The sequence below is a fragment of the Leptopilina heterotoma genome, unplaced genomic scaffold, assembly GCF_015476425.1.
Source record: "Leptopilina heterotoma isolate Lh14 unplaced genomic scaffold, ASM1547642v1 Lhet_47, whole genome shotgun sequence".
Taxonomy (NCBI): Eukaryota; Metazoa; Arthropoda; class Insecta; order Hymenoptera; family Figitidae; genus Leptopilina; species Leptopilina heterotoma.
In genome coordinates this window covers 1,923,417-1,941,027 of record NW_025111098.1, presented here as the reverse complement: position 1 = coordinate 1,941,027, position 17,611 = coordinate 1,923,417, and the positions used below count along the sequence as shown (strand labels likewise).

Below are 17,611 nucleotides of genomic sequence, written 5' to 3'. Positions count from 1 at the left end.
GACGACCAAACAAGCGTTGAAGATTCGTGTCTGATTCATTCTTTTGTCGACAATCTCCGAAGAGAACAGTTTATTCATAAATTTAGTTAAATCTCAAATTCATAATTTCATAAGTAGTGAATTATTTCATTCTGTAATATTGTGTGATGTCCATTAGGATGATTCATTTTATTGAAATTCAGTAAAGATTTATTTAATTTGTATTTTGGTAAATTTTCCTGATTTTGGTTGCTTCTTTTGGTAATTTAAATATTGAGACTTGTTTCAATTATGAATATTTTGATTTTTCCCCAATTTAGTTCTGACCACTCTCAAAATTGTTAACAATGATATTTTTTAAATTTTCTTGAATATTCTATTTTGTGAATTTTTCCAAATATTATATATTTTGAATCATCCTAAATTGATAAATAATTCTGTGATATTTATATGACATTTTCTTTATTCTTTTTTGATATATTTTGTGAATAATCTTGAAATTCCGTGACAAATGAATATTTAAATTGTTCTTTTGATTAATTTTCGACTAATTTTACGCATATTTTTATTTAAATAATTGAATTCCTGAGAAATTTGTATTATTCATTAAAAAAACTTAAATTCAATTATTCAATTATTTTTTTGAAAACAATTGAATTCCTAAAAAACATTTTATTATTTATGAAAATAATTGCATTCTTGCAAAGAATTTTATTAGAATGTTTTAAAATAATTCAATTCTTGTGATGGAATTTATGAAAAAAATTGAATTTTGCAAAGAATTTTATTAAAATGTCTTAAAATAATTGAATTTTCATGAATAATTATATTATTTATCGAAATAATTGAATTCTTTCGAAGATTTATTTATTTATGTAAATAATTAAATTCTTCTAAAGAATTTAAAAAAAACATTTTTTTAAATAATTGATTTTTTCAAGGAATTGAAAATGAGCAATTCCCATAAAATTTTATTAAAAATAATTGAAATCCGGCGAAAAATTTTATTATTTATAAAAATAATTGAATAGTTGCTAAAAAAATTATAAAAATTTTCAAAAATAATTGAATTCCTGAGAAGAATTTTATTATTTACGAAAATAATTGAATTCTTGTGGAAAACTTTATTTGTGAAAATAAATGAATTTTTCGATTAATTCACCCATTAACGCCCAACTCGTAAAAATTCTTTGGTCATTTTCAAGCTACGTAATTATAAATAAAACGGTTGACAATTTATACCAGAGGTACATTTTCTAAAGGTTTTGGATGTGCTCTTTCCGATTCCGGTGTCAAAAATAAATTTCTTCCAAACCAATATTCTTCATATTGCCAAAATGTCAATGAATTCGCCTGAAATTTGTTACTCGGGGGTTTTCGGGGTCGCTGATTACGAATATGAACATTATTTCCAAAAATTCAAAATGGCGGATCCAATATGGTGGACAAGTTTTACAAAAATTCATAGAATTCACTATATTGGTCCATATTGGTCCGCCATCTTGAAATTTTAAATTCTCTTTCATTTTTCTTGAAAGTGTATAATTTTTATGCACCGATGGTTGAAAATAGAATTTTATTCTTACACTTTTTCGAGGTGAAAAAAAATGGCAAACTTCAAAAAATGAATTCTTTTTTTGTATTTTTTGACATTAAAACCGCCATATTTAATTATGGTGTGGATGAAATTTATTTTTGACACCGGAATCGGAAAGAGCACATCCAAAACCTTTAAAAAATGTACCTCTGGTATAAATTATCAAACGTTTTATTTATAATTACGTAGCTTGAAAATGACCAAAGAATTTTCACGAGTTGGGCGTTAATGGGTTAATTGAAAATAATATTAAAAATAATTGAAATTCTTTGATGAGTTTTATTATTTATGAAAATAATTGAATTCTTGCTTAGAATTTTATCAAATTTTTTTTTTAAAATTGAATTTTTATTAAAAATGTTATTATTAGTGAAAGTAATTGAATTATTGTAAAGAGTTGTATAAAAATTTTGTTAAATAATTTATTGTTTCGAAATTGTTTTAAAAATGCTATTCTAAACTAATTGAATTTCTGTGGAAATTTTATTATTTATGAAAATAATTGAATTTTAGATGAATTTTATCAATTTTTTAAAAATAATTGAATTCCTTTGCGAAATTTGATGAAAATACTAAATATTGAAAATAATTGAATTTCGAAAATTTTTTGAAAATAATAATTGAATCGTCTCAAAGAATTTGGTTATAATTTTTAAGAATAGTATTTTGATTTCTAGTATTAGCTAATTTAAAGTAAATTCTCAAAAAACAGAAATAGTATCTTTTAGTGGCTGAAATGTAAAAAAAGTAGTATAACGTAAAAAAAGTGGTATAAACAGTTGTAGGTTTAGTATAGAAGAGTGCGAAGGCTGAAATTGAGTTAAAAAAATAAGAATTGAACCTATGCAAAGTCGATGCTTATTGAAATGATAAAAAATCAATACTGTCATCGATCTTAGATCATTCGATGCACTTAACTGCAGGCATGATATTGGCCTCGAGTTACGCGCTCACCCTACTTGCAAAGATTCGTTGTGGAAACTACGCAGTTAAGTAAGAGTAGTGGTAAATGGTGAATGCGCTGGTATCGTTCAGTATCGTTCTCGGATGAGGCCCTGAGAGTGCATGGACACACAAACACACGGTCAACTCTTGGAGAACGAACTGGTTGTACTTGTGTGATCGGCGTGGCCAGCGCTTATTTTTCTCCTCAACAGTAAAGCACCGATCACTGTAGTAGACTGTCTTAGTGCATAAACAGCATAAACGACTGTTTCATGCGTAGAGAAGCGCACGGCGCACGTGTGTTTGGTCTGGTTTGGTTGCTGCAACAACCAGGACTTGTAACCTACCCCTCTACACTCTATTCCCTGCCCCCTCATTCACCACTTTTACACATGCGGTTATTGTCCCCTCGAACCCCTCCTGAGTACCGCATGGCCTGATGCTCGCGCAGCTTTTCCCCTCCATCGGGAATACGCTGATTTCTCTCCAGTGGGGAACACAACATGGAAGATTGGTCTGCACTGTACAATCTATTACTACACTGAACCTCGAGGAGATTAAACGTATTTTTCGTTTCCTATGCTCAGTCGAGTTCTCGGGTTTTTTTCTCTGTTGCAAACGTGTGATTGATAGTCTTTCAAATAAAAACGTAACTTGTGGTTCCTGTAGGAGACTTAGTCGAGTAACTTGCTTGTGCATTTTTTCAAGTGGTTCTTATCTTTTGTAGACATTGTGCGCGATCGAGTGTTTTACGCAGTTAAGTCTGCATCTTGTCATTTTCGACACCTGTAGTGATATAGTGGGACAGCATCAATTGTGAGTGAATTGACGAAAGCAAAAAAAAAAAAAAACAAAAAAAAAACAACTCTGCCAGACTAATGGAATTGCTTCTATTCGAGGATCCGTCCTATAGACGCTTCAGACGTCGATAGTAGAGCTTGTACAAAATTTCATTATTGACAACGATCGAAGCTCTCTCTCGGAAGCGTTACCTGCCTGCCTGATGCAAACCAATTGTCATGACAAGACGAATTTTCATCTCAACGAACTTCAACTCTCAATAACTCATCTTCCACTCAAATCCATCATCATTGTACAAAGAGACATTTTCCATTTGATTCAATTTTAATATTGGCAAACCACATTTCAATATGGCCATACCATTCGCACTACCATCAGAAGATGAAGCTGATACTCAGGGGCAACAGCTGGAACAACTTATGCTGGACCTGTACGGAGCTTTGCAACAGGTTCTTCGCAGTAGGAGCTTCCAGCATCCTTCCAGAAATCGTAAGTACCACCTGAGTTCAAACACCCGACACTATAAACACTGTCTTTTCATTCTTTGGCCCAAAGAGTATTGACAATTACCTTTTTCTTCTTCTCTATTCAAGAAATACTTAAATGAGACTTTTATGAAGAACTTTTTTCAAGTTATGACAAAAAGTTGAAGAAATAAACTTTTTAGCAGAGAGGCAAACTAAGAGAAAATAAGAAGCTGCTTGATTCCACCATCATGTTACTGATCTGCTTCACCAAAATCCATTTGTTCTCAAATATTTTTATTTCCTAATGAAATCTTGTACATACCAAATACTTCATCATTGGCTATTAACATCGTAATTCTTATGCTTTTTCAAAAATTTTCATTTCGCTGTAATCTGCAATAAACATTTCTGTTTATGCAACTAACATTTCTGACGATACAAAACACATCGCTTTTATCGCTGTAATGGTTTAAAAAACCGTTTTCTTTTGATGAAAAGACAATTTGTTACGTTAATTAATAGAAGTCTGATTTGAGTCTAATTTCAAAATTTGAATTCTCACACTTGCCATTAATGCTTAAACCAATAGATTTTTTTATTTTTTCAATATTTTTGAAATGCTCTTTGGAAAATACTTCTATTTAACAATATTTTTTTTCGTTTATTGACATACAATGCATACTTTTTTGTTTGCTTGGTGATGTGTTTATAGGTACGCCATGAAGGGTGCTTGTTATATTTTGATCTCTTTCAAGTACAATGCTGTTTACAACAACAATAACAACAACAGTTTTTAATAATGTTTAAACATTTGCTTTACACTTAAATGTTTTCCAAATCAATTTGTTTTTTAATGAATATTCCAAGTTAATGTTTTTTAAATTTAAAAATATTTGATTAAGTACAATGCTGTTTACAACAACAACAACAACAACAGTTTTTAATAATTTTAAAACATTTTCTTTACACTAAAATATTTTCCAAATAAATTTTTTTTTTAATGAATATTCAAAGTTAATTTTTTTTTAAATTTAAAAATATTTGATTAAGTACAATGCTGTTTACAACAACAACAGTTTTTAGTAATTTTAAAACATTTGCTCAACACTTAAATATTTTCCAAATGAATTTTTTTTTTTTAAATGAATATTCAAAATCAATTTTTTTTTAAATTTAAAAATATTTGATTAAGTACAATGCTGTTTACAACAACAACAACAGTTTTTAGTAATTTTAAAACATTTGCTTTACACTAAAATATTTTCCAAATAAATTTTCTTTTTTAATGAATATTCAAAGTTAATTTTTTTTTAAATTTAAAAATATTTGATTAAGTACAATGCTGTTTACAACAACAACAGTTTTTAGTAATTTTAAAACATTTCCTCAACACTTAAATATTTTCCAAATGAATTTTATTTTTAAATGAATATTCAAAGTTAATGTTTTTTAAATTTAAGAATATTTGATTAAGTATAATGCTGTTTACTACAACAACAACAAAAGTTTTCAGTAATTTTTAAACACTTGCTTAACACTTAAATATTTTCCAAATGAATTTTTTTTTTTAAATGAATATTCAAAATCAATTTTTTTTAATTTAAAAATATTTGATTAACACTTAAACATTTTTCGAACCCAACGATAATGGATGTTTAAAAACAAAATTGAATTTAACAATACTTGATTATCTTAAATATTTTTTAAAGACAATAACATTTTTTGACAATTTTATTAACATTTTTTAACATTTTTTTAACATTTTTTAAAAATAAGTTTTAATGAAAACAATTTTAAAGTAAGGAAACTAAATAAAATGTTAGTAATTGATAAGCAGTAGAAATAGTACCTTCTGATAATCATACGCATACAAGAAAGTGAATGTGCATGATTTGTTTACATTTTTTAACACTTAAGTGACTTACTCCTTAACGTGTACTTTTATTGAATTTTAAACTTTTCTCATGTTTACTTATGTATATGGAAAATCAGGAAACAGGCTGTCATTTCCGAACATTCCCTTATCGCAAAATCATTATTTTTTGTTAAATTGTTTAAAAAATTTTTTTTAATTTTTGTTTTTTTTCTTTTGTTTCACTGTTTTATTTAATTAGTGACTCAAACTTAACCCAAGCTAGTCTCGAGGTTTTCAAATTTTCAATTTTCTGGATTTTTTTTTTTTTTTTTTATAAATGAAATAATTTTTAGTATTTATTCTTTTGAATCAGGTTTAAACAAATTTCTGTTTTATTTAAAAAAGTATTTCTATAAATTGACTTTTTTTAATATTATACATTCTTTCTTATGGGATTTTGAATAAGAATTTTGTTTTCAAAAGATAAAATATAATATATGTACTGGGGATTACAATTATTACTTGCAACAGAATAACTTTTCGTTAATTCTTTGTCTATTATTAAAACAAAAAAAAAGACTGAAATTGGCTTAGGAATATTGCAAGTTTAATAGAGGAGAATGTTATTATATCAGAAATTGTTTGTATCATCAGGACGCGAAGCGAATTTCTATTGCGGAATTGCGCACCAAGCAACATGCGCACGAATTCAATGCGAGTCCGTATACATGCACAGGCTATCTGACCGATTCAAGAAAGACATAAAATACCATAATTTATATTTGTAGCGAAATAAAATGTACTTTTATGAGGGTGCTTTGGGGCAAAAGAGTCGAATAACAGATGTAGTGTGGGTGTAGAGTCATGAGTATTATTGTAGACGATGTCCGGCCATGACCCTGCTCGCTAGTTGAGTCTCTCCTTTACCCAAAGAAAAATGGCGAATAAGAAAAAAAGGCAGAAGAAAAAAAAGAAGTTTCAGAAGCAACAAAGACAATTTTTCTTTTTTTGCATTATTCAAACACGTTATTTGCAAAGTATATGAAACAGAGTTTATGAAAAATCTCACTGCGGCGAATTTACGTAAATCCAAGAGTAAATAATTATAAAATTATATACGTTGTCCATTAATTTAATACTTTCACATTTCGTATTATGAAATTGGAATTGCATCTTACAAGCGTGGAGAGTTGTTAAACGGGTCACACGCGTTGGATGCTCAAAGCGTGATCAAAAATAGTATCAACCTCAAACTTCAACATCAACAAACGCTTTTAGAAAATTCAAAAATCTTCTCTACCTCTTAGGCGTATTTTCATATCTAATTTTTCTGATATTAAATAATAAAGTAGTTAATAGAGAAAGAATACATCGGGATCTCACGGAACAAATAACTACAAAACTCACAAAAGAAACATCTATATCATTTAGATTATAACGTATAATCTTAATATATGAAAGATTTATTTTACTACGCAACAAGAATTTGCTTCCTTTTCTGCAAAGTTTTCCAGAGTTTGTAAATGTGAAAGCATGCAATCGATTATATGTATAGTGACGAGTAGTGTATTGAGAAAATTATACATAAGAAAGAAAGAGAGAGAGAGAGACCCATAGGATCCGTAAAGTATTAATGCACTCAGTCAATATGGATTACAGTTTTATTCAATGTTTAGTCACTGGTAAACCCGGGGAGTGTTGAAGACAAATGTATTGAACTCATAAGCGATGTATGAATAAGTAACAAACATTTTTTCTTCCAGATGTATTGTCATTATTGCAGAATGTTATATCATATATAAAGCAAGTGTATAATTTCTAAAATAATCCGCAATTTTTTTTAAAGTATCTTCTGAATTTATACACTTTTGTTTTTCTTAATGTTTTAATTATTTTCGCTTTCACTCTCTTTATACAATTCACAAAGTGCTTTTATTAATATATTCCTTTGATAAATTATTGCATAAGCGAAAGTAACGCGAAATTCACTACTATTTCTCACACTTTCTTTCTCACATATTATTTTTTTCGAATTTCACTAGGTTTATACTCAATAATTATTAATTTGAAGTTTTTTCGCTTTGTTTGTCTTGGATTCTGTATAACATAAACTTTTCGAAGTAGAAAATTTAATGACACAATATGTACTTTCACTGTTCAACGATTGTAGTATATAATAATACTGATAATAAAAATAATAATATAAATAGTATATAACTGAATACATGTACATATGAATTTCATCAAAAGGTCGTTTACACGTAATGCGTAGATTTCATTCTCTTACTTATACTGCAACTCCTCTTATGTTTTGCATTTTTTTCCTTTTTCTTAAATTCATTCTTTTAATCTTATTTTTTAATCTAATCTTTGCTCTTTCTTTCTTTTTTCTTTTTCTTCTTCTAAACCGTTAAAGTGGTTCTAATGTAAACGATTTTAGTCAAAAATGAGCTAAAAGTAATATTTATTTTTTATAATGAATGTTGTTCAACCAAAAAAGAAAAAAAAAAAAATTCAGAAATATGTTCAGTTTCAGAAAAATATAAAAATTTGCCAAAATTAATCTTAAACACAAAGGGGAAGTAGATGCTAAATTCTTTATATAGCTTTGGCAGTATCGTTGTACAGATGGAACTGCAAATAAGAGTTTAATGAAGATTATTATAAGCAATTGGTTCAAGTTATACCAGAGGGTCAGAAATAAGGTCGAAAATTGTACAAACTAAGAATTGTTGATGATAAAAGAAATTGAAAACATTGACATAAAAGTTAATAACCTCTTATTACTCTACTCTTTTGGATTAAATTTGCTTGCTCAAGACTTTGAAATTCCTATAATGTTAACAGTCACGTTATCAGAGTTGTAAAACATTTCCAAAATACACTTCAATAAATATTTAACATTTTGATCGCATCGAGGATCGCATATTTTGTAGTATAAATGTTTATCTATATGCCATCAAGAATTCAGAATTTAATTCGGAAATATTTACCCGTATTTATCAAAAATAAAAAGATGAGAGAATGATGATCTTTCAAATAATTCAAGAAATAGTTACTCGAAGTGAAACGTTTAAATTATTCTTTAATCTTTCTTTAGACTTTCTTTTTTGTAATATTTTTGAAAATTCTAAATTCGTAACTATATTTGTTTTTATACAAAGAGAATATGAAAATCTTGTAATTTTATTGTCTGTGGAAAATGATATTTTCTTTCTCGATGGTTGAACTGAAAAGAAGTAAAACCCAAGTTTTGAAGTTATGAATGTATGTGTATATAAATAATAGCGGGTTACCAATATAAATGATTGTGCAGTGATGCATATAGGACGATGCATATTGAATTCAGAAAATCATATTACTCCACCGGAAATGTGGGGTATTGGAAATACGGTAGGGAAGAAAGTTTCCGATTCAATTTTCCATGCGCATGATGGTAGCAAATAAGGAAGAACGCTGAAATCGTGTTGACGATGCGAATTTAAAGGTAGGCAATGCAATATAAAACCTTAAGCGAAATGGTATTATTGACCGTCATCACCAGTGAGAGGAAATGTTGTTTTATTGAAATTGTATTATTGACTATATTCTTATGTGGAAATATTACAACTGGCGTAATACTACGCGAATACTATATGGTAGCATAGGTTTTAGAATTTTTCAAACAAACCTAAATTTGGAACTACATAAAACTACTACATTGTTGTCATTACTCTTGATTCATCTTATTATTCGCGCTATTAATTTATAATTAAAATATTGTGAAACCTTTTTATAGGCATTAGAAATATTTGAAAAGATGGAAAACAACAATTCCTAAAATAACACAGGAAAACATTTGGAAAATTTGCTGTTTAATGCAGCAAAAGAATTGTGATCAATTTCAACTATGTGGTCAACTAGATTTGTATAAGATTAATAAATAATTCTAAAGGTATAAGCTTACTACACGAAGTTCAGAGTTAAGTTACAGTGAGAGTGGTTACACTTAGGCTTAAAACTGACTATAAGTCGTAACTTGTCAGAAGCGAAGCGTAAGCACCGCGAACAATGAGAGTGAAACATAAAACTTGGACTCTCTCTCTAACTGTCCCTATTACGGTGCTTACGTTTCGCATCTTACAAGTTACGACACTTTACAGCTAACGATGTGACCACGCTCAGCAAAAGTTAATCTTTAAGCTACTAAAGCTCGCTATTGCGGACATATTTTAATGTCCTTAAATTTTACCCAGTCGTCATTGTAAAGGTCAGGCTTCGCATCTACTAAAACCTATACTATTTACTACTTTTTTACGTTATGCTACTATGTGGGTACTTTTTTTCGATTTCAGTCACTAAAAGCTAATATTTCTGTTGTTTTGAGAATTTACACTATTTTAAATTCGCAAATACTAGAAACCAAAAAACTATAATCAAATTCTTTGAAACGATTCAATTATTTTCAAAAAATATTCGGAATTCAATTATTTTCAGTATCTAGCATTTTCATGAAATTTTGTGAAAGAATTCAATTATTTAAAAAAAAAATGATCAAATTCATCCAAAATTCAATTATTTTCAAAAAAAAAAAAATTTCCACAGGAATTCAATTAATTTAGAATAGCATTTTCGAAAAAATCAATTATTTAACAAAATTTTTATACAAAGCAAGAATTCAATTATTTTCATAATTATAATAAAACTCATCGAAGAATTTTAAATATTTTTAATACTATTTTAAATTAAGTAATCGAAACATTCAATTATTTTCACAAATAAAGTTTTCCACATAAGAATTCAATTATTTAAAAATAAAATTTTCATAATATTTATTGTATTTCGAAGAAAATAATTATTTAAAACAATGTTTAAAAAATTCCCATGAAGAATTCAATTATTTTTTAAAATATAAAAATTTTTCACTTAAATTCAATTTTTTTAAAACATTTTAATAAAAATTTTCGCAATAGTTCAATTATTTTCATAAATAATAATATTCATCGGAGGATTTCAATTATTTTTAATACAATTTTACAGGAATTGCTCAAAAAATGTAATTATTCTTAAAAATTTTATTTCAACACATCAAAAAATTAATTATTTACAAAAATATTAGAATTTTTCACAGAAATTCAGTTATTTTCAAATATTCTCATAAAGTTGGAAGGTAATGAATTATTTTAAATACTATAGTTTTATTATTTTTTTTTGGAAATAATTCAATTCTTTTTTTTACATTTTAATATCATTCTTCCTAAGAATTCAATTATTTTTAAAAGCAATAAATTTCTTCTTGGAAATTGAATTATTATTTTATTTTCAAAAAACAAAATATTTTTAAAAATTCTAGTCAAAATTTCAATTATCTTCTAAAGTAATAAAATTCTTCTCCAAAATTCAATTATTTTCAAAAATTTTAATAAAATTCTTCTTCAAATTCAATTATTTTCAAAAAAATTAATAAAATTCTTCGCAGAAATTCAATTTTTTCTAAAAATTCAAACAATTCTCGTCAAAATTTCAATTACCTTCAAAAGTAATAAAATTCTTCTTAAAAAATTAAATTATTCTTTTAGATTTTAATAAAATTTTTCCCATGAATTGAATTATTTACATAAATAATTTCTCGAAAGAATTAAATTATATCGAAAAATAACAAAATTATTACCGAAAATAATTCAATTATTTTGAGGCATTTTGATAAAATTCTTTGCAAAATTCAATTATTTTCATACTAAAATAAACATTATCACTGAAATTCAATTCTTTTTAAACATTTTAATATAATTTTTCGTAAGAATTCATTTATTTTCATAAATAATAAAATTCTTTGCAACTATTCAATTATTTTTATAAATAATAAAATTCATCGCAGGATTTCAATTATTTTTATTACAATTTTACAGGAATTTAAAAAAAGTTTTTTTTAAAGTTCTTTTGAATAATTCAATTATTTACAAAATATTTTTAAAAAATTTTGTAAAATTCTTTGTTAGAATTCAATTCTTTTTATGAATAGGAAAAATTTCTCAGGAATTCAATTATTTTAATTATAGAATTTGCATCGAAGCGTTTTTAATGCTCTACAAGTTGGTAATGATACTTTCAAAGTTACTTTTATATTTTTCAACAAAATTTTCAAAAAAGTATTATTTTCGAAAAATTTAGATTTTTAAAACTTTAATATCTCAGGCTAATATAGACGAAAAATGTTCAATGAAGGCTCAAAAGATGCGTCTGGAAAAACTCTACAAAACTTAAGAAAACATTTATAGGTGTCCTAACCTTTTTTTTAAGTTATGGCCAAAAAACGTTTTCTTACAAAATGAAAAATGCAAAAAAATATAGTTAAACTTTATGAATCGGGTTGAAAATAATCTCATTTTATGTCCCCCGGAGAGACCTACAATTTAAAAAAAAATTGAGGCCTTTAGCTCTTTCCCGTTCTGAGATATTGAGGCAAATGTAATGTTAGTACACACACACACACACACATCGGGACAAATTTTTAAAATCCGTTTTTTGGACTTCAGAGGTCAAAATACGTCGAATTTTTTTTTTATTTATTTAGAACATTTATACGGGGAGTTCCTGTGCATATATAAAGTACTAAAGTATTAGGCATAATAAAAAAAAATTTATAAATATGTCAAAAAATCACAATCGAAAATTTTGCTAATACAATCCTTCCTCTATGAGGAAGCAATATTGTTGATGGAAATTAGGAAAAAGTCAGAAAAATAAAATTTAGAATGAAATTTTTATCAGTTTTCTTAAATGTCTAAAACGAGTTTCTTTGGCGTCAAGTTTAATTTTTCGATAGCTACTTTTTGTAACTTTTTTTAAAATTAATTATCGAGTGCGAAGTCTGAAAGGTGCGAATCTTACCATTAACATTAAGGTAAATTTCCAAGAATATATTGTACTGGGCACCTCCTCATGTGGTGAGTGAGAATGTAAAAAAGAGAATCACTATACTATACAGTATAGTAGTTCTGTCATCTAACAAGCAGGCAGGGGCGAACAGCTTTACTTGAAGGGAAGCGAGTAGAAGCGAGCCACTCATTTGTGGAAGTACAGTAGCGCGCAAAGCGGAAAATTGATGAAACTAGCCTGCATGAAGCGCAACCGTTCTACCAGCATAGCAGAAACAACCTTCTTGCTTTCCCTGTGTGTATACGTAAGGAGAAAGATTGAGTGAGTGAGTGGGTAAGAAAGAAAGAGAGAGAGAGAGAAAGAGCTTTTGTCTTCCAAGAGAGACCTGCTGTCTCTTCGCGTAGAGCAATTTGCTTTGCTTGGTAGATGACTGCGCTACTATTACGCCTTCGATTTAAACAGTGTACAACTCGACAAACAGACATAATTTCTTTTAATGACGATATTACCCAGTATAAATTGCCGAGGCTGACGATTTTCTAAATACTGGACAATGCCCATGAAGAGTGTAGAAATAATTTTTAATAAACACATTGCAATAAAAAAATCTATAAAGAAAAATTAGATTCAACTATTTAACTAATTTTTCGTTATAGATTTTTATAAAATTAGTTACAGTTATATCTCATCTTTAACCCTTCGAGTCACGCATTTTTCTTTTTGCTGAATTCACTAGAAAATCGTTACTCAGGTGTTTTTGGGGTCGTTGAATATGAATCTGGGGTCAGTTTTTAAAAATTCAAGATGGCGGACGAATTTTGAAAAAATCATTTAATTTTCCTACAAATTGGTATCTGGGGGTTTTTGGGGTCGCTGAATACGAATCTGGGGTCAGTTTTAAAAAATTCAAAATGGCGGATCCAATATGGCAGACATGAAAATTAAAAAAGTTCAACTCCCAAAAAACCTAGGTTAATTTTTGTATCATTAATTGCAAATATTTTTTAACGATGTTTTTTAAATTTTCTCACATATTTTTTACTAAATAATATATATTTTTTGTGCGCGTGGCCGCGTGCAAGCCGTACGCTTACCGACAATTGCCGACGGTAGAGTATAGGATAGGTATATATTTATTCAAAGTTGATAATTTATATGCAATTGGCATATGGAGATATCAATTAAAAGTGTCTTGTATTTAGTATAATGTATAAAAAGCACATTGTTTTCAATTTGCCGGTGAGTTATTTCATATTTATCTTCATTACATGATACATCGCTGTATTAGATTTGCAAATGATCAAAAGCAATTGAAATTGAAATGTAATTTCGACCTTTGACTCTAGATGTGGATGTGCGACGCGTTACAAAACAGCTAGGTACAAAGGATAAGTAATTACCATTGCACGATTACAAAGGGAAATTTACAATTGCAGAATATTGCACATTAGCATTGTAATTAAATCACACTTCACTTCTGCTTAGTTTTAGTCCAATACGTTTTAACACTTTCAGTTCGAGTATTGATAAGAATTCGTCTCAGTCCTCCCAGGTATAGATGGAAATTCACTTTCAACATGCTACTTACTGGCTTTCTGCAGCTCTGATGGCAGAAAACTATCTTTTCTTATCGCCAACTCGGTTCTGTTACATTTCAAACGATACCATCTTATCTTATCATAACAATCGATGAAAGTAATTTAAACATATGAACTACAATTAAAAGTATCACAATATCTTTTATCTTCAAAATAGGTAAAAAGGGGACCTTTATTCATCAGAAAGGGGACAAAAAATATAAAAACAACCAAAAATGTTAAAATATGTTAAAAGTTATATTAACAATGTACTAATACTCGAATTTCTTATAGTTTTCGATTCATGCTATTATGCTTCTAATATTCAATTATTATCAAAAAATTTAAGTGAAATTCATTTTTAAATCAGTTTTTATTAGAAAATTAAACTAGAATTAAATTATTTAAATACAAAAATTAATAACACAGTGAATAATTAAATAATGTTTCTTAAAATTAAATTTTCATAAAGAATTTTTATCAACAAAATTTTTAATAATTACATTCTTTCGCTGAATTTTAATAAAATTTTTAAGAACAATTACAAATTTTTCAAAAACTTCAATTCAAATTAAATTTTTAAAATTTTATTAACATAATTGAATTTCTGCGAAGATTTTTATTAAAATTTTGGAAAATAATTAAACTACTGCAATTTGAATGAAAATTGCGTAGATTTTCAAATATTTAAAATTGAAACCTTTTTAAAATTCAATTCTTTCTAAAAATTCACGCTATAATGCTTTTATTTATTATTTTTTTAGTACATAAAAATATTAAATTATTATCTAAAATTGAGGAGCCGGGAAGAAGAACTCGCCGAGCACGCCAACGTATTCTCTAATATCAGTCGGGGAGCAGTGAGCGCCTCTGGGCCTGTCACTGCTACCCGACTGATATTAACGCATGCGTTGGAGCGCTCGGCGAGTTCTTCTTCCCGGCTCCTCAATTGTAACTAATATTCGTTTATGAAGCAATTTTTATTTAAAAATTCTACGAGAATTCAATTATTCAAATATAAAAATAAATAATTTATTTAATAATTGATTACTTCTTAAAAATGAATTTTCATAAAGAATTTTATCAGCAAATTTTTAAATAATTGAATTCTTTCGACGAATTTTAATAAATTTTGAAAAATAATTACATTTTCCGAGAAATTCGTTTAAAATTGTACCAAACATAACTGAAATTCTGCGTTAAGTTTTATTATTTGTAAAAATAATTTAATCTCTCTAAAAAATTTTATTAGTTTTCAAAATAATTGAATCCATATAAAAAAAATTCTATTATTTATCAAAATAATTGAATTATTGTGTAGAAATTTATAAAAAATTAGTAAATAATTCAATTCCTGTCAAATATTCATTATTTATGAAAATAGTTCAATATTTGCGTAGAATTTTATCAAAAATTTTGTTTTGATAATTGACTTCTTTTGGAAAAATTTATTAAAATAGTAGATATTGAAAATCATTGAATTGAGAAGAATTTTTGAAAATAATTGAAATTTTGACAAGAGTTTTATTAACATTTTTGAAAATAATTGAATTTTGGAGAAGAATTTTATTATTTTTGAAGATAATTGAAATTTTGACGAAAATATTTAAAAAATTTTGAACATAATTGAAAATTGAATTTCTGATATGAATTTTATTAAAATTTTTGAATATAATTAAATTTTCAAAAAATTTTATTTTTTTAAAATTAATTGAAAGTTTGACAAAAATTGTTTTAATTTTTTAAATATAATTGAATTTCTGCGAAGAATTTTACTAAAAATTTTGAAAATAATTGAATTTTGGAGAAGAATTTTATTACTTTTGAAAATAATTGAAATTTTGACCAGAATTTAAAAAAAATTTTGTATATAATTGAATTTTTAAGAAGAATTTTATTGAAATTTTTAAAAATAATTTGATTTCGAAGTAGAATTTTATATTTTTTAAAATAATTGAAATTTGGACAAAATTTTTGCAATTTTTGAACATAATTGAATTTCTATGAAGAACTTTATTAAAACTTTTGAAAATAATTGAATTTTGAAGAAGAATTTCATTACTTTTGAAGATAATTGAAATTTTGACGAGAATTTTTGAAAATAATTGAATTTTGGAGAAGAATTTTATTACATTTGAAGATAATTGAAATTTTGACAAGAATTTTTAAAAATACTTTTTAGTTGTTTTTAAGTAAAATTCTTCTGTATATTCATTATTTTTAATAATTAATTAAATATATGTAATATTAAAAAATTTAACCAATTTCAAAAGAATTTTAGTTATTAAAATTTGTCATAAATCTAAGTTGTGGTGTTAATAATCTAAATCAAAAATAAAACGCATTGCGTCTTAATTTTATGATTACACTTTGAAAAAAATTTTTAAAAAAAGAGAAATTTTTTTGTTTTTGATTATAGACAAAGGTGAAAAAGTGGAATAAGTCATGAGAAAAGGGGAAAAATGTAAAAAATCATCAGAAAGGTGAAAAAGGTGGCAAAATTGAAAAAAGGGGACATAAGGGGAAAAAGAGACTATCTGTGAAGCCTGCATTTAAAATTTTAAAATTGGAAAAAGAATAGATTGGACATTAGTATTCCGTGTTAATAAACTATTTCTCATCGTTAAATTTTTCGTATCATAAATATCTCTTATCTTTCCGACGGTAGGCTAGTGCATACTTTATACTGTTGTTACTAAAGTAAATTGGTGTTTATATAAAATGAAAAGGATCGCAGTTAATTCACGAAAATCTTGGGGGTTTTTGGAGATAAATTACCACGCAGTACACAGAAACTCTCTTGTTCCGGAAAAGCAGCAAAAGTGAATTGAAATAAAAAGTGCGCATTCAGCGCATTCAGCGAAGGCGAATTATGAGACACTGCTTTACATACACATGTGAAGTGACTAATATGTAGGTGTACGTACAGACTCTTGTCGAGATACACGTGCAAGAAATATTAGTATGGATGGTAATACGCGTGTCATGAAGCACTTTTACTCTGCTCGCGCGCTCAACCACATACATTATTCGCGCTTGTATTAGAACGCTGCAGTTCTTACGGCCTTGAGATAGGTTCTTTGTGCAGTTCAGCGTGCTCGCTTCAAACCACATGCTGAACTGTATATATTTACAATCGTTCACGTACGCAGTGACAATGCTAAACACATTGCGTTTCATTCGACATCACTGAATTTAAATAATGACAGCAGATATAATCGCAGTTGTCATTTTTTCATTTTTACAGTTGTAATAATTCCTGCAGGGCCGTGTTTTCATTCCAAAAATTTTATTCAATCACTGTCAAAATTAAGTATCTTAAAAGTCACTGCAAAGTTACTTAAAACATCTTATATTACAGCAGGGCTCGAACTAAGTCCGTGAAAGTCAGTTTTTTTAAAAAATGGTCCGTAAAGTCCGTAATTTAATTCAAAAAGCAAGAAAAGTTCGTAAATTTAACGATATAATTTGGAGAATTTTTAAGAAGTTACAAATGATTGCAAAAATTCAATTAATTTTCAAAAGTAATAAA

At 27.1% G+C, this 17,611-nt stretch overlaps 1 protein-coding gene across 1 annotated transcript in view; it reads left to right on the top strand.

Moving 5' to 3' along the window:
* Window positions 1-3,045: 3,045 nt before the first annotated feature.
* The window catches only part of LOC122507385, a 47,588-nt gene continuing 33,022 nt past the window's right edge, over window positions 3,046-17,611 (top strand). Inside the window, exon 1 of the mRNA XM_043620059.1 lies at window positions 3,046-3,811. Within this exon, the coding sequence (XP_043475994.1) occupies window positions 3,673-3,811 (139 nt within the window). The 5' untranslated portion in view covers window positions 3,046-3,672. The remainder of the gene's footprint in view (window positions 3,812-17,611) is intronic.